This window comes from Zosterops lateralis (genome assembly GCF_965231275.1).
Source record: "Zosterops lateralis genome assembly, chromosome: 4".
Taxonomy (NCBI): Eukaryota; Metazoa; Chordata; class Aves; order Passeriformes; family Zosteropidae; genus Zosterops; species Zosterops lateralis.
Window position 1 is genome coordinate 41533228 of NC_139765.1, and position 23281 is coordinate 41556508.

Below are 23281 nucleotides of genomic sequence, written 5' to 3' on the forward strand. Positions count from 1 at the left end.
TCCTTTGTATTTCTGTCATAGCATTTCTAATACGTGCCATTTGAACAGACTGCCTTTAGCAGTAACAGCTTTGTAGATTTATGGCAGGTATTTTGTTTGTGGAAAGACTTGGAACTTGACAGAATGCACACTCTTAGTGAGCAGATAATATTCATTATTTATAGCAGAGATGCTGACAGGTAGAAAAGCAAATGGGGGTCTCATGATTCAACTGGGAGGCATATGTGTTACCAATTTCATCCATAAAGTAGTCTCTTCTTAAAAAAAATATGGTATGCCTAGGGGTGAAATATGCTCATGGCACCATTGGTTCATATTCACACAGTTCTGCAGAAAATGCTTGTTATATCATGTGTATGTGTACAGAAATAGGCAAGTATGCCTGTGTGTATGTTTGTATCTCTGGAAGGCAGTCAGGTATTTTAATTCAGTCAGTACTCGCAACGCTGCTGGACTCTGGTTCCGTATGTCTCGAGTCACATTGTGAGATACAGATGGGGGATTTGTGCTTTGCTAACCTGGTCACTGTCTTCTTTTTTTGTTTGTTTTGCTTTTTTCTTAGGGTAATAAATGCAGGGAAAAGCACGCACAATGAAGATCAAGCCAGCTGTGAAGTTCTCTTTGTCAAGAAAAAAGCTGGAGCCAGTAATTCTACACCAAACAGGAACTCTTCAACAAAACGGAGGTCATCGTTGCCCAATGGAGAAGGTCTCCAGCTGAAAGACAATTCAGTAAGCAAAGTTCTATATCTTGCCAGTGGAGAAATACAAAATTACGTAAAAGGATGTAAGAATATGACACTAAAAGGGGTTTTCTGAATATTTAATATCTTTTCAGTTACCTCTTACTGATTACATATGCTTAAATTTCATTATATTTTTCTTACATTTCATTATATTTTTCTTAGCTCTACTTAATTTTTTGCATTGAAAAATGCTCTGTTCATCTAAGATATTTTAGTTTAAAGATGAGTAAGGGGATGATCCTGGGTTTTTCTTCTTATTTCATTTCTGAAATGTAATGTTGAAAATTTTGAAGATGAAGAAAGGGCTGGAAGCAGGGGCTGTTCAGCCTGAAAACAGGCTGTGAGCTGGGGCTGTTCAGCCTGAAGAAGGGAGACCTCCAGGGAGTCCTTAGACTGGCCGTCCAGTACCTAAAGGGAACTGCAGAGTGGCTTTCACAAGCACCTGTAGTGACAGGAGAAGGAGAGGAGTAAGGACTTCAGACTAATTGAGGGTTTAGATTAGATATTAGGCAAAAATTCTTTGCTTTGAGGATGGTGAGGCACTGGAAGAAGCTGCCCAGAGAAGTTTGGCAAGGTTGGATGAGACTTTGAGCAGCCTGGTCTAGTGGAAGGTGTTTGTGCCAATGGCAGAGGGGTTGGAACCAGATCTTCTTTAAGGTTGTTTTCATCCCAAACCATTCTGTGGTTCTGTAATTTACACAGATGCCTCATGATGCCGTGAAAACACAGGTCAACCTCCATCTGCTTTTTCTAAGTTTCTGTGCTGTCTCGTAGACACATTTGCACTACATGGGGCCCTGTGGACACTGCATTGGCAGCTGTTTTCACTGTGCCTACACAGGGGTCAGATAAAGACCTATATGAACCATATAGGCTGTTAAAATGTGTCTTATATCTAAGACACTAAACCACATCTTCAGCCAATGTCGGAAAGATACTTCATTCTCCAATTTAATCAGCTACTAAAACAGGATGATCTTCTGGTTTGTACAGGTAGGGTAAGATCATCCAGCACATGGAATTCAATGATTTTTGCAGACTATTGCTTCTCTCATTTGTGTGAAGTGTGGTGTATGTCATACACTTGTCTACTGGCAATCATCTGCTATTTTTCATCTGTCTTGTTTCCTGACTGGCTAATTACTTCATCTACTCTTTAAGCATGAGCTCAGCCTCCAGCAGTGATTGATAGTGTGTGTTCAGTTCCAAGATTTCACCGTGTAATACTAAATGCCGTGTCTGAATGTTGGAGTCAGACAATGTGGATATGCTGCATTCCTGCTGCTGGAGAACACAGGTTGTCCCTAAGGGATAATGAAGTTTTTCAGTGGACTGTAAGTCACCTTTTTTGGTAGTTTAGGGTTTTTCTGTTTTGGTTTTATGGTTTGGTTTGTTTGTATGTTTTGGTTTTTGTTTGGTTTGGGGTTTTTTGTTAGTTGGTGTCTGTATGTCTCTTTTAAATTAGCAGTCTGCTTTAGTCTCTCTCCCAGAATTCCATGGCTTGGTATACCTGATGGCTGTGGAGTTCATTGGGGTCCTGAGAAACAAGCATTCCTCTTGTACTGTGTCTCTCCCAAACTCTTGCCCAGTTCTGTTTCATATTTCGTTATTGCTGCAACATTTTCAAATGGAGGCATTCTCTGGGTTTGCAAATTTCCCTGTTTTTTCCTCTTTAAAAATCTTTCCTTAAATCGTGTTTCAATTCCTGTGTGCTGATATTCCTCATTGTATTCAGACAGTCATGATTTCTTTTTTCAAGTACGTTTTTGCAAATTTCTGGATAAAGAATTGTTCCCAGAACTTGCTGGGATTAGGACTTCTACATACAGTCATGCAAAGCAAAACACAATTTGCTTTAATTAGCTGTATTTTAAAAAGTCTTTCCTAGAAAGTTCATGCAACTGCCTGCTGTTGGTCCAGGAAGGTGCTTGGTTTTGGGAGTGTATTTAATTTTTGTATGCATTAATTACGTTTAATGGAGCAAGCATTTCACCACGTTACTTGTTGGTGTATAGGAAATGCAGTAAGACAGCCTCCAGAATCCTCAGTCCAGGTGATGGGTTTGTTTGACACCAGGGGTATCACTGTGCCATGCACACAGGCATGCTGCAAAGACCCCCCTGCACACACCAGCCTGGGTACACACATCTTGATGCAGTGCAAAGATAGGAGATTTGGTCTCACACCACATTACAGTTCCAGACCTACCATGTGAGATACATGGTCAAGGGCCTCTGCATCTGGGATGTGGGTGAGTGTAACTATGCTGAATTTGCCTGGTTTCGCATATTTTGGGGGACGCAAAAATCTTTGTAGCATTGTTTCACAAAGCCTGATTAACTTCCAGTTTCAAAAGCTTCTCAGGAACAAAAGCTATGATTAATCACCTTCAGAAGGAACTTTTTTCTCAAATGTTACATAGTTAACAAGGTAAGATTGCATTAAAAATAAAGGGATCTAAAATAGTTTCGTGATTGGAAAGGCATCTTAACTAACCTTGATGTTATCCAGTTGTTGTACTGTTATGGTAATGTAACGGTAGGGTCATTAAGCTGCATGTTTTTTAAAACTGTTATTTTTAGCAGTTTGATATTTCATGATTCTCAGTAAATTTCTACTTACACAGAGTTTACAAGAAGTATCTCATGGAATGTTCTGATTTTTCTTTCTCTCTTCGCTAGTATATTTCCTAGTTTGATTCTGTATCTTTCATATTGATTTTGGAAGAAACAGCCACTCCCTTTCAGGTTTTTTGAGAGAAACACTTTTATTTCAAATCTTCTGGTCTTGATTCTATTTCTGACATTTTTTGACCAGAAAGGAGCATAACATCTAAAGTTAGGAGGAGCCAGCTGATCCATATAATAGAGTGTACTGTTTCCTAGTTATTTGTTATCTTGTTCTTTGTATTTTCTCTTCTTATCTATTGATTTACTTCTGTTTTCTACATGGCACTGGAATAAGTGCTGTCACATCTATTATTTAGTTGTGGAAAACTTACTCTACCATGTTATTAGACCACAGCTTGTGTATTTAAATTTGTAATGTATTTTCCCAAAACAGGCAGCATATTCCTGGAGAAAGTTTTCTACTAGAGGGCAGTCTTACACTAGCAGTTAGTAGGATTTTTTCCTTGCTACGTCTTTTGTTGGTTGAATATATCTAAAAAGGGGGAGGAAAAAAGCACATTTCTATGTTGTGCCATTTTTGTTTTCATATTTTTATACTGTGGGGCATAATACCCCTCACATAGCACTGCTGGCGAATATTTTTTAAGGAGTATATGAGTTTGATATTAAATGTGATGAGGGTGGAACTTAATTTGTATGAATAAATTTGAAATACTGGCTTTAGATATTACAGTGAATGATAGAATATCATCCCAGGAAATATTTAGTAAGAAAGCCAGAGGCTAAATAGTGTAAATGCCTCATAGGGAAATCCCGCTGTAACATGCAATCTCAGATTGTCTCTATGTTGTGAAGCACCTTGAAGAAATACTGAAGGAAAAACGAATGAGAGAAGAAGGTCATTGAAATGATTTTTTTTTTTAAAGTGTGGAGCACAGGGGAAATAGGCACTGAAATTTAAACTTCATATAACAGAGTCCTTTTCATCATCCTCAGATTTTTCTTTTTTTCCACAGACTCTTTGAGAATGGCACATGCAATCTTTGTTTTCTCCTGCTTTTTGGGAAGTTTGTGAAACATCAGCTATAAACAAGATTGTATGGTTGTTGTTTAATGCTAACCCCATCAATCCAGCCCTGTGCTTTGACAAAGCAGCATAAGGGAGTTGGAGATCCGCATATTGTCCGCATGAGTTGAATGCCACTATCATGGTCTTGACTCTCCACATGGACTTCCAGAAATGGAAAGGAGGGGTGGTAGGCCAGAAATGCAGAAGTGGAGACATGAACATTTCTTTAACCCCAGCACACAAATCCTGTGAATCTATTAGGATAAACATGGTTTTCTTCTTGAAAGGGTCAGTAATAAAATGAGCAGAGCAGTGAAAGACTTTAATTTCAACCCTAAGTTAGTTCTCTCCCCTTCCCTCTATCCCACTCCATTGCTGCTTGATTGCAGTATATCTCCTGTCTGTCTCCATTCAAGAACATTCACAATAAATTGCACGTCTTTTTCATTTGTAGTACTTTTAAATGCCTTTAAGTACAGAGTACCTTCACGATGATGCTGAAAACCATCAGCAAGCAAAAGAGAAATCCCGTCCCAGGATATTGTCGTAGTGATGATCAGGCTGCAGGGCTTAATGTGATGCACTGTTAATTGTCATTGTAACATGAGGATACATAATTACTAATTCTGCAGTTTTCTTTGCCACAAATCTGGATGGTGTATGTTTTGTGTGGCACAAGGCTGGTAGCTTACCACAGGCAGCTGAACATATTGATAACATGAGGAGGCTTTTCTCTGATGATTAGGGTGGCAATTGCTGGCCCAGTTCAGATTTTATGAGAAGTCAAGTTGCACTCTTAAGTATTTTGTGACTGTAGTTCATAACTAGAATAATAATAGTCAGGGTAGGTTATAGTTCCCAGAATAAATCTTTAGTGGCAGCATGATTTATTTGCCTGTTGTGGAATTCCCTAACAACAATCTGAAGGTTTGCAATGTAAGACTGCTTTCTAGCTTACCTGAAAAGCATGTCCCAAATTGATCACTAGCTATTGCTGAGGTTTATCCCTTTTTTTTCTTTTTCATATCATTGAGCTCAAATTATGTGTGCATATACATGCAATTTCTCTCATGATTTCTGGTCTGTTGCTTGACCCAAAACTTTGCATGTCTTAATTATATTTTACAATTGCAAAACCCAGGAGACTGCTGAACCTTCCTGAAAGCTTTGTCAGCAGTTGAGGAGCCTGAAGCTTATTAAATTTCCTAGTATGTTCTGGAAATTAATTGTAAGGTCGGTGCAGTGAAGGATTTGTTTTCTCTTCATGTTTCTGGTAGTTATTCAGCCTGTTGTTAGGTCAGAATCTTTTGAATGAAAATCTAAAATAAATCACTGTAGTGACTAACCACACTCCTATTTTAGGATTATGTCCAGATAAAAGAAGATATGAAGACTGGTGTTTGAAAGACTACTTTTGGCAGAATACTGCCAGTGCTAGTAAAAATAGATGTCTTGTTCTCTGAGTTTGCTGAACGTCAGTTCTTTTTTGAGAAGAATTTCAAGCTCCCAAATGTAAAAGAGAGCAAACAGCAGTGCATATGCACACCAAAACAGGTAATCTCTTGGTGGATGCAGAGTTCATCTCAGCTCTGTAAGGAAAAGCAAGGACCTTTCTGTTAATTTTGCCTCATTTGTGCGCCCTGACTGCTGGCTCTTGTTTGTTCACTGAGTCACTGCTTTAATTGCATCATATTTTTAATTCCCATTGAATAGGTGTGGGTTTGGGAATTAATTTCCTTCAAATAGAGGAGCTGTTTTTATTCTCAGGGTGGGGAAAAAGAGTTTGTTTTTTCTTCCTTTTTTAGACAGCTAATGGGTAATCTGTGGTTTTCCTCTTTGCTAGGTTGAAAGTAAATGAAGCTTTGTAGGAATACACAGAAGTTTTTCAAGACTCATATTTCAGTTACAGCAATGCCTGCAGATCCCAACTGAAGTTAAGGCCCTAGAGCATCTCACACACAATGTCTGTATGAGACCAGCATTATGGTAGTCATCTCCCCTGAGTGCTTAGACTACAGGCTTTGCAGTTATCTAGGGTGCTTCTGCTGTTGGTAGGGAGAAATAAATCTACTTGGGAATGAGATGAGCGTAGTCTGAAAATTCAGGGTTTTTTTTCCGTCTGCCCAGCATAAGAGCAATTTAGAAAAGAATCTTGGAGGTGTGTAGTGTAGATGTCTGAACTCAGCTGAATTGGTAGCAGCATCCTCTTTGTTCAAGAATTACTGCTCCAAAAAGGACAAGATCATTGGACCACCATAGCTGATGTGGCCATGCCATGGTGACATGTGTCAGTGAGAGTCTGAGAATACAGCTCAGGTCCATGTGAACTACTCTGTCCAAATTTATGCTGCCCATTGGCTCAGAGGAAATAAGTGATAGCCTTTCAATTTCCCTTTTTGTCAGGGACCTATTTTCATCTGTTTTAAAGCATCCCAGTCTCATCTTTATTTAACTCCCAAATTCACATGAGGCTTGATCAGTGTAGGACATAGCCAGAGCTGAGATCATAATAATGAGAGGCAAATTGCTTTAACAACTGTTCTCCTTTATCTTCTGAAAAACTGTAAGACAGACTTTGCTGGGGGATTTGCTTTGGAGAACTCATGAAAATGGAGTGCGAATCAAACTTGTTTTTATTTTTAAGCTTCTGTTCTAGTTTGGAGGCAGGGGGAGAACAATGACAAAATATCTGCCTTTTGGTGGGAGGTAAAATATTTCAATCTCAGAGCTGAAATGCCCTGAGGGTTTTTCTCCCCAAAGAGAGCCCATTTCCAAAGGAGTAGCAGCTTTAAAGAATATGAAGACAAAAACTATGGAAGCATTATCCATGGTGCATCATAACATATATTTTGGCCAGGGACACAAACTCTTAAAAGAAGAATGAGAGCAGAAGTGGTTTGATATACAAATCCCAAGAGGCACGGTGTTGTCATTTTGAATAAATAATTTCAGTTTTCAGCTGGAATACTTTCTCTTTGGAAAACTTGTTTCTGTTGGCAAAATACTTGACATTTTACATGAATAGCAATCTATTTTTACAAGAGTGACTGATGAATTCCTCCTCTTGGAGGAGCTCTCTGCTGTGTAGATGACTATGCTGTTGATACTGTGATTAAGAAAATATTTGAACTTTACCACGTCAGCAGTGCTGTATGCAAAAAAAATTACACCTCGAATTTTATATGATTTTTATTATCATGGCATCTTAGTGGAGCAGCTGAAACAGCAGAAAGTAAAAGGAGCTGCAGTTCACAGCCCTGTCTATAAATTGAAACAGGCAGTGCTTTGGACATGAAGTGCTGGGATGCACATGGTGCCTAGACTTTATGCTGATCTGTAGTGTTAGGGAGCAGTGTTTCAGTGAACAAAACAAATTACATCTGTCCTCCTAAATTAGACCACAGTGTAACATGCACATGTAATTTTGAGGTTATTTGATTGCAGCGAGATCTAGGTTATGCTTTCTTATTATGAGGTATTTTACAACAGTATAGCCTCATTCCTGTCCCTTGCAAAATTGTTTCTTTCTAAATCTGTATTAGTCCACCCACATCTGACTTGCAAGGCAGCCCCACTAACAGCTGTTTCTGCATAGCTGGGAGAAGGTGCAGGATTAAAAGAAATTGAGAAGGGAAAGACAGGAAAGACACTTTCCCTATGCTGCTGCTAAATATGCTGTCATGAAAGGTGGGTATCATCATGCCTTAAATGGTTACCTGAGGATTGGTAGATGAATTTCTCTCCTCCCTAAAAGTTGAGGTTATCAAGAGTATGGCTCCTTGGTATTTTGCGGGCATATTGGAGTTTGTGATGCCCAGAGCTACTCTGCCTCCAGCCCTGTCCAAGTGATAGGGTACCCCACCATTTCCAGTACTATACAGGAAACTTTTTAGGGGACTGTGAAGAATCAGGCAGTGAACATAGAGGCTAGATCAGATGAAGTGCAGCTGATCCCACTTGTGTCTGTCATCCTCAAGGACCTCTGTGCTGGTGTTGTTTCCAGGGCTGGCACAGGCAGGGAAAGCCCGAGTTGTCCCATCTGCCAGCACGGATGGACCTTATCTACCAGTTGTGGAACTGGAGCTCAAGTTTGTTGCTGCATGTCAAACTGAGGTCCTTTGTCTTATGCCTAGTAAAAAAATAAGGTCTGTCACTAAGTATCCGGTGCGGTCTTATGTAGAATTTTGATCTTTTGTGGTGCTAGATCTATCATATATTCAAATGCTATTCTTCTACAACCTATGATGGTCGTAAGGTAAGAAAGATTGTAAGTTCAGCCTTTCTTATTCCTTTTTTTCTTGGGCTTTTTTTAAAAGAGGTTAAGGAAAAGAAAATCATGGTGGGGATGCGTTGTAAAAATAAGCATATTTTCTTTCAACAGAGTTGTACTGACACTGTGGGTATTTTTGCATTTCAGAAAGGATGTTACCTCTGGGAAAGTTATCTGTTTCACCTGCTGCCTCTGTGCTACCAGTCATCTTGCTCACAACTGTGTGATAGTGACCATCTCTTTTTCCTTCCTTTTCTCACCCTCCTGCTTCTCCAGGACACAGATGGGATCAACCTGTACTACTGGTCCCTGTTTGATGGACATGCTGGGTCAGGGGCAGCTGTGGTTGCTTCCAAACTGCTGCAGCACCATATCCTGGAGCAGCTGCAGGAGATCGTGGACATCCTGAGGAACACAGCTGTCCTCCCACCCACCTGCCTGGGAGAGGAGCCTGACAACCCATCCACCAACAGCAGGACACTGACACGGGCGGCCTCCCTGCGTGGTGGTGTGGGGGCCCCGGGTTCGCCCAGCACGCCTCCAACACGCTTCTTCACTGAGAAGAAGATCCCACATGAGTGCCTGGTTATTGGGGCCATAGAAAGTGCATTCAAGGAAATGGTATGTATGTCTCAAGGCTCTGAAGTCCTTGTTATTCACATTGAGTCATGTGACCTGGAGATAGTGAAGATTTAGATTTTTTTTTTTCCCTTTCCTTCCTTTATCATCATCTGAGTGTGAACGGAACTGTTTAAGAGCCTCAACAGCTTACCAGATAGATCCCTGTGAGGCAGGAGCTGCATCTTAACTCCCAGGTAGCATTGTGGCAATGGTCATGAATTACTTGAATTTTTGATGTGTGATACTCTTCTTTTTAATTTTCTTCTCCCCCTCCTTTTATAAGATAAAGACCAGCATTGCCTTACAGTGGAGATTTCAGCACTGGCAGTTGTTAGCAGTCTGAGTATATGGGCATGCACTTTATAAAGCCTCATTGCCCTACCAAAACAGCAGCCAAGGTTGCTTGGTCCAATGACCCATAGTTCACATTGGTGTTGGATAGTGACGTTCATTCCTACCACCCACTTGACTTGTGTACAGCCTGAACAACTGTCAGGAAATCATGATCTTATGGGAACAGAATATCCATCTATTGCCCTATGGAAGCTGGTTTTTTCTCTTCTGTAGTTGATGTAGTTCCTCCACAACTTCTCCCTTCACTTCTCCACATTACTGAAAGTCATTCTTGTCAGGCAGAGCAAAGGTCTAGCCTGCCAGCAAGTACATGTGGATCAGGTCTTGGGAGGTCTGATACTGTTTGGTTTGTTTTTGGTTTTTTGTTTGTTTGTTTTTGTTGCTGTAGTTTTCAGGAAAGCCTCTTATTTGAAAAGAAGAACTGTGAACTATTCAGTGTTTCCCAGTGATTTTATTTGTTGCCTGAAAAGAAATATCTGATCATTGTTTTTCCTCATGTATGTGAATTTTGTCCAGTACATGCATTTAATTAGAGACTACAATTGCTGTAACAAGTAGTACTTCACTTTGAGTTCTGAATAACAATTATCTTTTGCTGGATTGTTCTTTCTTCCCAAGGAAGTGGTGGCAAGCAGACCCACCGAATGGGTTTGGACTTGCAGGTGGGTAGGTCCAGGAGCAGCATTCACAGCCATGGCCTAAGCATACTTCAGTGAGGGTTGTATGGGCAGATTTAGCACCATGGGTAGTGGGCTCAGTTTCTGCTAGATGGAAAGAAAGGAGTATGCATGAAAATCTCTCAGTTTAGCACACCTTTTCAGAAAGGGAGAACTACATTGCTCCTTTCTTTGTTGAGAAATGAGGGAGAAGACAACCATGTGCATCCACTGCACCCTGATGGGTTCAGAGCATGCTTAAGGGGATCACCAATTTCATACTTAAGTTGGTGTAATTTTGAGGCCAGAAGAGTGCCAGCCTCTGAGAGCATGAGGTGATTCTCTCCTGTTGAAACTGTCTCCAAGTGCAGACAAGATGAGAAGTGGAGTTTTGTGGGACTCAGAACTGAAAGTAACAGAGTGCAGAAGGGCTGTTTCAAGTATTCTACCTCTTTTAGGAGAGCAGCATGTGCATTACCCATCGCTGCCTTCCTGAATGTGTCTGAGTGAACAGGGCTGTTACTGCACTGCTTTATTTTGACTTCACATCTCTGGTAGGTGTTCACACAGAAGACCATCTCAACCTATGTTCAGAGATCTGATTCTGAGGGCTTCTGGGGGTAGACAGATGCAGACAAATGCAGAAATCCTGGATAACTCACTACAGTTACAGTGTTCAGGTATTCCTTGTATAGCTCATACTAATCCTTCCTCTCTGTTTCTGAACTGAACTAGACAGAACATCCTCCTCCCTGTGTCTTTGTTCATATGCTACAGATCTTAATTCCCACTTGCTTTGTATCTTAATTCCCACTTGTTTTATATTAGAGGGCTGAAGTTCATCATTGTTTTTGATAAACAAATTACTACCACAATGCAATGTAATTTCAGTATTAAATTTTACAGGAAAGCTTACAAAAATGGTCAGCTTAAGGAAAGTAGTAGATGATTAAATTGTATCTACTTTAAGCTCTGAGGGAAATTCTGCACTTATACTTGGTTTAGGCAAAAGACTGTTATCTTTTATCTGTGTAAGGGAGCAATTCATAAAATCAACATTCCTGTCTCATCTGTGCTTGCAGTGCTTGATCTTCCTCTTGCCTTTATTTAACTTCTTGCTAGGATACACTCCTTTTAATCTTGGCATGAAGACTTTGGGCCTCTTCCACAGCACATTGTTTAATCAGCCCTTGTTTGTACTGGACCGTCATGGGTGTTGTTGAGTTAGGTCAGCACAGCCAAGATGTGCAGTGTGTATAAGCGTTTTGAGTCAGCAGAGCACATCAGTTTACCTGGCACTTGGTGAAAACTCAAGTTTCCTGGGCACATTGGCAGACTTCTTGGTGATTTTTCCTGAAACACCAATTTCTGCAAAGGATTCTTGTGAACTGAGTGAAAATAATGAGTAGATAAAGATACTGTTTTTCAAAGAGTCTGACCTGACAGGTTTACCTAATGATGACTTTGTCCCCTTTTCCTGGGAGCATTTAGTGTACCGATACTTTTTTCCCCAACATGCTTTTGAATTCTAGTTAAGATCTCCTTGTTTTTGCCTCAAGTCTCAAATAAAATTCATGGCTTTCAAAAGGCTTTTAAAATTATTTTTCCTTTATTTGGTATGGGGTTTTTTTGACAGTTCTTGTCTAACAACTATATGCAGTAAAACACTGTAGAAAGCTGACACAGATCATCATTGCCTAAGTTAGACATTTAGCAATTAAATTGTCCCCATTTTGAAGTACATCTAAATTATGTTTTCTGTGTTGAAACTGGGATTAGCAAATTTGTACTGTGTTTTCAGATAATTTAATGCCCTGTCTAAAAACAGTAAATGTCAGTAATTGTCAGTATCAGAATTGTTCCAGTTAAAAGGAAATAAATATGCTCAAGTTCTGAAGGTGTCATAAATCAAATCCTCTAATTTTCATCTACTGAATTTTAAGATGTCCATTTATAGGAGCCAGGAGGAATGTTTCCAAGTGCAGTTTCATATTGGATAGAAACTTCAAATTACAGTCCGTTCCCTTTATTTAACCTTGTATACATGTGTGATGTTATACATATTTGCGAGAAGGGTTAAGGGGAGAAAGCACCTATTCTACTCTGAACCCCATTTAGTTTTAGGTGGGAAAAAGTGGTACAGTTTACATACACAGTAGTCTGTATGATTTAGCATACAAATCATTGTACAATTTTCTTCTTTATTGAGTGTTTTTTACTTAGATGAAATCTAGACAGGCACTTTTTCTAGATTTGGTATCATTTTAATTAATTTAGCAGTCCTCAGAGAATGGCATGTGTTGCACAGTTCACTTTTTTAAAAGTTTCCCCTCGTTATATAGCCAGTAGAATTGAGAGTTTAAATAAGAATTACAGGTGTTTGATGTACAGCATGCTAAGGAGTTAATTTTATGTTTATGCCTTTTTTTTTTTAACCAGATACCTAATACTGTGTGTGTAAAGCTGCTTTCTGTCATAGCAAGGTTGAGAACCAGGAGGAAAGGCCACTGCACTGAGGATAAATGTAGATGAAAGGAGTGTGGGAAGAGTGGCTGGCAGTTTGAGGGAGCTGATCCCCCTCCTCTACTCAGCCCTGGTGAGGCACATTTGGGGTGCTGTGTCCAGTCCTGGGCTCCTCAGGACAAGCCAGACCAGGAGCTGCTGGAGAGGGTCCAGCACAGGGCAGCAAAGACGATTGAGGGCCTGGGGCATCTCCCTTATGAGGAGAGACTGAGGCAGCCGGGCTGTTCAGCCTGGAGAAGACTGAGATGAGATCTCATTAATGCACATAAATATCTGAAAGGCAGGTGTCAAGAGGATGGTGCCAGGCTCTTTTCAGTGCTGCCCAGCAACAGGATGAGGAGCAATGGCCATAAACTAAACCACAGTAAGTTTCGCCTCAACCTCACCCCAGGGTGGCAGGGCACAGGAACAGGCTGCCCAGGGAGGTTATAGGGTCTCCCTCTCTGCAGACATTCCAAACCCGCCCGGTTCCTGTGGCGCCCCTGCCTTGGCCGGGGCTGGAGCGGACGATCCGCAGAGGTGCCGCGGGCGGGAGCGGCGGCCGCTGCGCGCAGCCTCCGCCAGGGGGCGGGAGCGGCCCGCGCCGGGCTCCGAGGGGCGGCCGCTGCTGTGCGGACCCGGCCCAGCCGGCCCCGGCCCCGGCCCGCTGCTGTCCCTGCGCCCTGCCGGGCTCGCTGGGAAAGCCGCCCTGCTCGCCCTCACGGGCTCGGTGCCCTCAGCAGGCCGTGCTCCGCCCTCACCTGCTCGGTGCCCTCTGCAGGCCGTGCTCCGCCCTCTCGCACCCCGCTCCAGGGAAGGGGGGCCAGGCCCGGGGCAGCCCCTGGGACCACCTGCCCCCCCTGCAGCCCGGGTCCCGGCACGGGCGGCACAGCTCCGGCTGAATGAACTGCTTCTTCGGGAAAACAAAAACAAATTACCACCACCACCAAATATCCACTTGCTCTGAAATAATTCTCCGGGTGGAAAATGAGGAAAGCTTTGTATACACTCTGTCTGGAATGAGCCCCTTTACACTCATAAGGGTTTTAAAGGCATTTTGGGGCTTCTGCCTAAGTTTGTACGGCATTCCTAGCACCACTATTATAAAGTATTTCATTAAAAGCTAGTGTCTCTACATCAGAATGAGTTGGTGGCATTGATGAGCTTTATTTTGCTTAATTTTCCCCCCTCGAATCTTGAGCTGTTGGAAAGGCTTGCCCGCTTTCCTTGCTGCTGAAAAAGAAAAGGTCAAGCAAAGTATGTAATATCGAATCATACGTGACACACAATGTACTCTGACAAGTCATGGTAGTAAATTGAAGTTCTAGATGGGAGAGCCAAACAACAGCAGTTTGAGAAAACCCAGTACACAGATGTAGTTTAAGACAAGGAAATTCTGAAAAAGAGGCCCTAAGGATTATCCATCTTCTCTCCTATAATATATGTTTCTGAATTCTGCTTATTGGAAGAAATAAATTTTAATTTAGGCATTCCAGCACTCGCAAAGTGTATGTATGACAGAGCTGAAACCAGGTGAGGAATTGCACATTCTGTGAAGGTCTTGGAGGATATTCTGAACTGTGGAAATGAAAGTTTCTTAAAATTCTTGACAGTGCTTGGAAAATCCATAGTATTTGTAAGTTTAAATTATTTTGATGGTTAGAAATTTCTGCTTCCTTTGAACTCTTCAGCTTTATTTAAAAATATATAGAAACCATGGGGAGGAGAATCAGCTTCTCTATGGCAAAATTAGATAAAGATGCGTTTATAACAGGCCCATGACCAAAGGTTCTGCAAGATATGATTTATAACTTGGAGGTGATTTCCTCCTGGTCCTCACTATCCCCCCCCCCCCACAAAAAACCAAAAAGGTTAGTGAGTGCAGTAGAACCCGTGTCGCTGTGGCAGCCACGTGCAGTTTGCACACACAGCTGGGGATGGCCCACTGGGACAGTGCCTCAGCACTGTGTTCATGGCACTAGTAGGGTGTGTGTGCATTGGGCAGCGAGGAGTCAGCGAGTTATTTGTGACAGACACCTCTGCCTGCTGGCTCAGGACAGTGCCCGAGTGCTGCTGGGCATCCCAGCTGCTGCCCCAGGCCACCCCTCCCCTGAAATTTGTAGAAGATAAAGCATGGAACAGGGTCCTCCTCCCACCTCTGCGGATTTTCAATCAAATTGCAGATGTCATGGTTTGTATTTATTGTAATGTTTTTCTTCAGATAAATTTAGCTCTAAAATAAAGCTCCAAATTCCATACCCCAAGGCATGAACAAATTGAGCTGTTTGTTGCTTGGTGCAGATATGAAAATGGCTGAAGTATAGATCTGTGTGTATGCACACACACAGAAGCAAACATACTTTCGTAATAAAAACCACTTAAAAGTAGGCAGAGTTTAGCTGGAAAAGATCTGCCAGTACTTGGAATAGTGATGTTAAAGGATGCTCTCTGTTTGAATCCAATACTATAGGGACAGACCAGTTTGAAATGAGGTTTGGTTCTGAACACAGGAGAGAAGGGTAATTTGTAGTGTGTTATTACCTGAAGCTAAACTACAGATACTAGAATTAATTCACTGGCATACACTTCAGTGTTTGTTTAAAATGTATGGATGAAAGTAGCTCATTTACTTACTTGTTCTATGTTCTGTAAGCCTTCTTGGATCATTGTATGTGTGTGTATATATGTGTGTGTGTGTGTATTTGTGTGTATTTTTTTCTTTCCAGGACTTGATTGACTGTTGATGATAAGTATAATTTGTGTTCTCCACTTCTGTTAAGCAAAAGGACTTCCTTAATATATAATATTTCTTCCACTCAGAGTCAGATTAGCATCCACTCATTCCCTGTGTTTCTGAAGGGTAGCCTTGTAGCACAAGTGCATCTTGCTGTTGTTCTTAAGGTGTATACCCCACAATCCTAGCATTCCTCTAGGGAAGTAGGTAGTTATTCACGTTGTAGCTGGGTCTCATTAATTATCTGCTGTCTGTGTAAAGCTCTCTCCAATTACACCACCAGGTACCTGTTGTTAAGCTTCATTTATCTTTGCCTTCATTGTGCTTTTGCCATAGCAAATTCTCTTGCATCCCTGAGAGTTGCTATTTATTCCTTAGTACCTGATGTTTTACAGTCTCCTGACCTGATTTTCCCAAATGTCTTTGTGTAAGTAATAGGTACTCCTCAACTTTCTGTTCTCCCAGCTCATGTCACCATAGCTGCAAGAAAAGACAGACAGTGGGACATACAATTTAATAAAGACTCTATTGTATTTTTGGCTTTTAGGAGAGACTTCATTTTCTCAGGCATTAATTTTTTGCAATGCTGTCTTTATAAATCTTGTTCTCTTTTCCCGCAGGATTTGCAAATCGAGCGAGAGAGGACCGTGTATAACATTTCTGGTGGCTGCACAGCCCTAGTAGTGGTGTATTTATTGGGGAAGCTTTATGTGGCAAATGCTGGGGATAGCAGGTAAGTGTGTTGTCACTCCATCTCATCCTTCACCCCAAACTCCCCAGTTCTGGTGTTACCTAGTTCCTTAAAGGCAAACAGCATCACAAGAAGATTCTGTTTCTTGGCTGGACACTTAGCACTTCTCATAGAAATGAATGCAAGTGCCAGGGATAGCATTCCAGTATCTTGAGCAGTGGTTGCAGGGAAACTGACAGCACTTCTGGTCCTGTAGCAGTTTCTGAATGACTTGATGTTTGCAGAGAAGTGGAAAGGTGCTAAAAAGCCATTGAAATAGAAGAGGTGTTGGGTGTGCAGTGGAATTGTGTGTTGAACACTGACAAGGTGATTGCATCCGGAAGAGTTGGTAAGGCTGCATTTGTTCTGTTGGAAGTCCTGTGGCTCCTGTTGCCAGGCATAGTCTTGATAGGCCATTTGGCTTTCAGATTTTCATGTAATTGAAGGTAGTGATCAGTAAGCAAATAGCTGCTCTTGCCTTGGGGGAAGAGGAGGGGGAGACAGGCAGTCACAGTATAGGGGTTTTGCCGTGTCCCGTTGTAGCTTATGTACTTGTCCATTTCTCAGAACTGACTGCTGTTGCTCAGGAGCTGTTGCTTTGTTTTATTTTGAAGTTGGGTGCTTGAAGACTCATGATAAGAAGCGTTTTCTTTGTCTTCTGATGTTGCTAAAGATAGGAGCACACTGGAAATCTCTCATTTGCATTCTTTCCCCCCTCTAACTCTGCCCTTACCAACATTGGAGAGAGATAATGAGGCTCTCCTTGCAAGACTTCAGATTTCGTGTGTTTCTTTTGGCAGTGCACTGCATAAACAGGGCAGGGAGAAGAGTTCCCGTGCAATATGAACTGCTCTTGTATTCTGTTCGTTAATAGCTGAGTAATTAACATCTGCAAAGGTATCCAACCATGTTGTCTTTAGGTGAAGACTGTGTTTAAGGTTTGTGCACACAGTTCATGTTTGTAGTGTGTGCACCCATGTAGTTACAGAGACAACAATCGAAAGTTAAGGGTTTTGTAGTTAAAACCTAGGATTTTTATTGCCTCTTGCTGCTTTACACTGTGTAGGAAATCAGATAAATCCTCTGTGCATAAAATTCCAATTCTTTTCATGTTGGTGATTGTTTTTAAGATGCTGTGTTTGCTGTATGTGTTGCAAGTTGCTCACCCAATTTCTGTTGACAAGTGACAAATTTGAATCTCCTTTTAGTATCAAATGTCAAGTGAATCCTCACATGGTAGCTGCAAACATGTTTGAGGTGATCACCTATCTGGTCAACAGAGCTACTAACTGAACTACATTCTATCTCTCTTGCCATTAAATTAGAAACAGTCATGTTTTCTTGTGCTATTGCACTTGAAGTGCAGTTGAGTTGAGTGCTTTCTTTGAGTTGGCTAATTTGCTTTATTGTCTCTTAAAAGTGTGCTGTGTGAAACTGGCCATGCAGAACTTACTTCTGAGTAGTCAAGATCTTTGTTCTTAAATGACTGGAACTGGTTGCTTCCGATTCCCTCAGGATTCCATGTGTGCTCCCTGAGAGCAGCTTCAACTCCACTGCAGCCTCTGATACCCCAAGGGCAAGACACTCTGTTGGCAGCGATCTGGAGTTGTTGCCAGAGTGTTGGTGTAACTGTGGTTAAACATACTAAGTCTTCAAGGAGTTTTACGTGTTCATTAAGTCCACCCAGAACATCTCTTCAGAAAAAGAGAGCGAGCAGGAATCAAAAAGGATACCATCAGCAGGATTGGGTGTTTTTTGAACTAGGATTCAAATTCTCATTCCTAACATCTTGTTATAATAAAGTAATAGGCAATAAATAATATAACAAGGTAATAAACTCCCTCCAGATTCAGAATAGTTTGGTTTTGCACTTCCCAAATGGACCTCGCAGAAAATCTCTCATATGCTGAGGAGAATTATTCCAAAATCTTTCATTTTCAGGTAAGTCCATTCCTAGACTTTCCTAGCTCAAAAGAAATTTTAAAACTTTGAAGTGTAGATCAGTTGGTCTGGGTCTCTCTCCCACCAAATCCCCTCTTTCCCACTTACAGGGGGAAAAAAAGCTGTTGCAAAACATCTGAGTTGCTGTAATGACAAAAAGGACATTTAGGACTAGACAAGCCGCTCTGAGGTTGTCTGCCCACTGCCAAGGGTGCACAGTATTTTGAAGAGCCCAGTTAGGTAGTCAAGAAATTTTACTCATGTTAGTTGGAAAAATACGTTTCTTTTTGCTGCCTCATGCCTTGTGCGGTCAACTTTGTTGTTTGTACAGATAAAAGGGAGAACAGTGAGAAATATAGTAAGGAAACTACTTCAACAAATAGTTATTTGCTCTTGAAAAGAAGAGTGAGTTTTTCACTCAAACAGGGGACTTCCTGTTGTTGCTGTTGGAACTGGATGATGAAACCCTTAGTTCTTAGTTTCTTTGAGTTCACCTACTCATTTGTGCCTTTCTCCTCTCCTCATTCTCCTTCCTCCCTGTCTGCAACCCCTCTGGAAAAAAACTGCAAATAAGTCAAGTTTCCCACAGATAGGAATCTGTGAGAGAAGGCTTTGTGTGGGAAATAAACATTTTGGGTTCATGCAAACCTCAGTTATACTGCCTCTCCCCAGAAAGTTAGGTTTTATAATTTCAGGGAACTTCAAAGCAGCAGAAGCTTTTAAAGGTGGGTTTTGAACAGCTTCTGCTATCAGAGGACTAAGGTATGTGCAACAAACTTACTATCACAATGAGACTAAGGAAACGTTAAGTGTGAGACTTGAATAATAATATACTGTGTGGTGCCAGCTATACCTCAGACTTACGTCTGTGGTATTCAGTTTATCCACCAAAGCTTCTCAAATCTAATCATTTCATGCCACGTACCCTGGCAGTGTTGTATAGCAGCTGTCCTTTTGTAGTTGATGTGTAATTACATCATGAAAAGACTTTAATTACCATATTACTAAATTACCAGCCAGCAGTCCTTTCAGGTTCAGCCCTAGCTCACTTCTGTATGGACTATTAGGCTTCTCCAAGCTGAACACTTTTGGTTGGTGTAAAAGGGAGGAAAAATTGTGCTAATTGTAGGTTTTGTTATGAACTATTATTGAGCTTGATGTTATGGCATCACTAATGTCAATGATATAATTAAACTTCTACTAACGATGCAATCACAGTTCTGTAATAATTATATGTTAACTGCACATGATACCAGAACCCTACTAAAAATGAGGTGATGTATTCAGATCCTGATAAAAACAACTTGGAAGAACTGCTTTCATTCTCTAATGGCTTGTCTGATCATTCTTGGACTCTGCCATAAATATACCTACTTGTACAGTCAAAATTCATATCTGAATATCGGCCAAAGCTTTTGCTAATGTTTCTTGCTCTCTCTTTCTTCTTTTCAGTGATTAGCATTGTCCATGCAAGGTTATCTGATTAGGGACTGCTAGTGCTATAGTCAGCTCTCCAGTATATAGTGCTTTTTTTGGGAAGCATTGAGGCACTGTATTTTGCTTACCAGCATGACATATTTTCTATGAAAACTAGGCCATCGGAATAGCTGCTTTTTATTTCTTTTCTTTTTAAAATATAGAGTAGTAAATCTTCTCTGGTCATTGTTTTAAATAATATTGTTCAGTTCTATATTGCTAAAGTGACTTTTACTTCTAAACTGCCATAACACGCCTTGTTAATCTCAGTTCTTTTTAGTTTTATGCTCTTTATTAGGTTGTTGTTTTATAGCTACTGATGAAGCAGTTTTAAAACAGGACTTAATGTTTTTACTGATTGCTGCCCAATTATTGTATAGCCTCATGCAACTTAACATTTGTCCAATGTCACTACAATGACTGTAATGCAATATGATCATATTAACCATGTTTGGCATGAGCATTGTTCTGGCTTTTGCGTTGTCTGGAGCTGCTCGGAGACGGCAGGCACTTCCATTTTTTGCTGTTCTTGGAGCCACGTAGGGAAGCTGTGCCTTTATCATTATACAAGAAGCAGAACATCACAAGTTGATTTGACTTTTCCATACACCCTGAAACCCTCACTAAGTCTGCATCTGGGTTCTTGGGCTTTTCTTGATTTATTGGCAGAACATGACATCAAAGCAAAAAGCCTGATGTTTCAGAGGCTTCATAGATTTTCAGGGTCACTGAATTTTTTGCTTTGCTTCATCAGCTCTTTTTTATCATCTTTTTGCCTTCTTGCTTTTGCTCCTCAGTACTTACATTTTCAGGGCATATTCACACTCTACTTGAACATACATCCTCATGATCCTCAGGTCCAGAATAGATTTTCTCCTTTTTTTTTGCAAGTGTAAAATTAATGCTAAAGTATTTTGACTTGTAAATGGTAGGAGCTTATTGAGTGAATATTTTTGTGATGGTTTTGAGTGGGTGTGGGTGAAGTAACTTCATTGGTACTTGAAGAGACTAGGTGTGGGCGAGTGTATTAATAACACAGTCTTCTCCCAGTGTAATAAAATAGTGAATTGAAAATTGAATTTGTTTACCATTTCAATTCTTTCTGGATTTGCTGCTTGTGTTGAAGTTTACTACATTTATACTTCCTCTTCTTTGTCATGGTGCTTGTCAGCTGCTTCCCTCATGGTTAGTTCTCATTATAGGAAGTCAGATCTGGGGCCTAATTTGCTTTTATGAAGTAAATGAGAACAGCATGGAAACAGCCACATATCTGCTGACTGGCAGTGTAGCTTAAATAGAATTTCTGAGAAGTCAGAATTGGTGATTCTGAGCCATTTTTGTGGTTCATGGTATCTGACCTCTTCCTCAAGGCAGTTCAGCAGGGTCGTTTTTGCCAGAAGTGCTAACACTGTGTAAGGATGAAACCCTGAAAAGGGTATTACTGTTGTAGAACTAGTTGACTTGAGTCTTTGGTTTACTGTCTAGGAAGCTTTAATTTTCTGGTTTTTGTAGCTACTCATCTTCTAATCTAAACAGTGTGTATTTTCCCTGTTTTCTGTGAGTGGTCTGCCTTAAGCCGCTCTGTCTTCTTATATCTGTGTCTGCATAAACAACAATAACTGTGTTTCATACTAGAGACTAAAGGTCTCCAGTGAAAAGACTAACTTAGTTACTAAGCTTCTCCAGTCCACAGTATTTGGAAAAGCATTCTTCTTTCTGTATTCTCCTAAAGATGGGGCAAAGAAACTTCGAAAACTGAACAAGACACTGAGGCCATGCAATCAGTAGGGATTTCTCTTCATTCTCTGAAGTTCTCATTTCTCCAAATTCTCAAAAGATGCCTCCCCAGAGGCATCTACTTACAGATTGTAGTTTGGCCAATCTCTGGTATATCCCCTTTTTAGGTTATTATTAATTCTCTGACAGAATCACTTGAAAATAAAAAAATGTTTGATCATTTCAGGGCAACAAATAACCTAAGTCTGATTTGCTCACAGGTCTGTGTAGTGAGGAGAGACTGAATTCAAAGCAAAGCAAGCCTCTGCCATGTACATTCTCCTTCACTGAAGTTTGATAGGTGGAGAGGTCTGGTCCTTACTAGTCCAAAACGTTGGAAAAGCTTACCCATGTTCAGGAGTCATGGCCATGTCCACTCTCTCTGTTTCTCCTGTCTCTTTTCCTTAGAAGCATGATCTGCAGGCCTGCAGAAAGTCCTTCTCCCCTTTTCCTGCTTGGCCTCCTTTCAGGGAGATGCAGGAGCAAAAGATTCATTGGAATAACAGCAACCTCAGATACTGCAGGATTTTGTGCTGGGTAAAGCTTTTGAAGGCACTTCAAGAAACACTTAAGGTGAGGTGTGAAGAAAAGGTGTTGGGTTAGATTTCACTCAAAGGACTGTCCTAAGGAAGAGCATTTTCTAGTTATCCAGTGAATGACAAGTTCCAGGTTACTGGCATGTCATATCCAGCACTGACTTGGCAGAAATTATTAATTTGGTAGTAAATGTTTGCAAGCTTTGAAGACAAAACAAATGTCCTACTTCTTTTCCAAACTCCTGGTTTTCCTGAGAGAGCATATGCTTTAGCACTACCTATGGCAATTAGCAGGTATTGAAGCCATTGTAAACGTTTGCAGTACATTCAGTTAAATCTTTGATCCTAACCACACAGACATTCTTATGTTCAGATAATGAGGAAGGAGAAGAATTTTGGCTATTGGAGCAATACCAGTAAACCGTAAAACTACACTTCATTGATACTGGTTTCCAGGAATAAAGAATTCTATTAAGTTTAATTCTCATGGGGTTTCAGCCTTTAAAAAAGCAAAGAAAGAAAAAATACAAGCCAATAAACTCCAAACAAACTATCTTTTAAATCTGTACCTTTGTAGCTGACCACAGAGATACGCAAATTCTTCACTGCAGTGTTGCAGGGCCAGGGCCAAGGCATGGAAAAGCAGGCTGGGCACCTTGGTTCTCTAGTTCCCATTCTGTACTGTGGGAGGAGGGGCAGAGGGAGCACCCGAGGCTGGCTTGGTGAATGTTTCAAAGTCTGCTCTGATCCTTACTATGTTAAAAAGCTTTTCAAGTCACCTGAATTCAGCAAACTCAAGGCAGCCCAGGCTGTTTAGTCTCAGCAGCAGCTATGCAGTGCTGCTGGAGCCGTGCTCCTGGGACTTTTAGTGATGGCTCTGGTCACTTCTGTGTGGGTGAATGAAGCAGGGCTTAGGTAAAAATTCACCCATGAAGAGCGAGAAAAGAGCATGAGTTGTGATCTTTGCTTTTATATCTCGGTCCAGCTTGTTCCAATACCCTGCAACTGGTACTGAGTTAAGCAGAAAAGCTGAGATCAAAGTAGATATGACTTTAGGTGCTAAAGTCATTCTTTTTGTCTGTGGTAAGACAGTGAAGGGCAGAGAGATAAAACAATCATTGCTGCTTCCACCTTACATGGACAGCCATATCCCAGCCATATTACTGGCAAAATAAACACTGACTTGCACAGCAATGCCTTCATCCACTAAGCCCAGGTTTAGTTGCCATAGTAACTTGTCT

The 23281-nt window shown here is 41.0% G+C and overlaps 1 protein-coding gene across 1 annotated transcript in view; it reads left to right on the forward strand.

Annotated features, from left to right (window-relative positions):
• The window catches only part of PPM1H (protein phosphatase, Mg2+/Mn2+ dependent 1H), a gene marked incomplete at its 5' end in the record, with an annotated part of 129253 nt that overhangs the window by 57004 nt on the left and 48968 nt on the right, over positions 1-23281 (forward strand). Inside the window, 3 exons of the mRNA XM_083859160.1 lie at positions 563-731; positions 8991-9335; positions 16202-16314. Coding sequence (XP_083715286.1) covers positions 563-731; positions 8991-9335; positions 16202-16314 — 627 coding nt within the window. The remainder of the gene's footprint in view (positions 1-562; positions 732-8990; positions 9336-16201; positions 16315-23281) is intronic.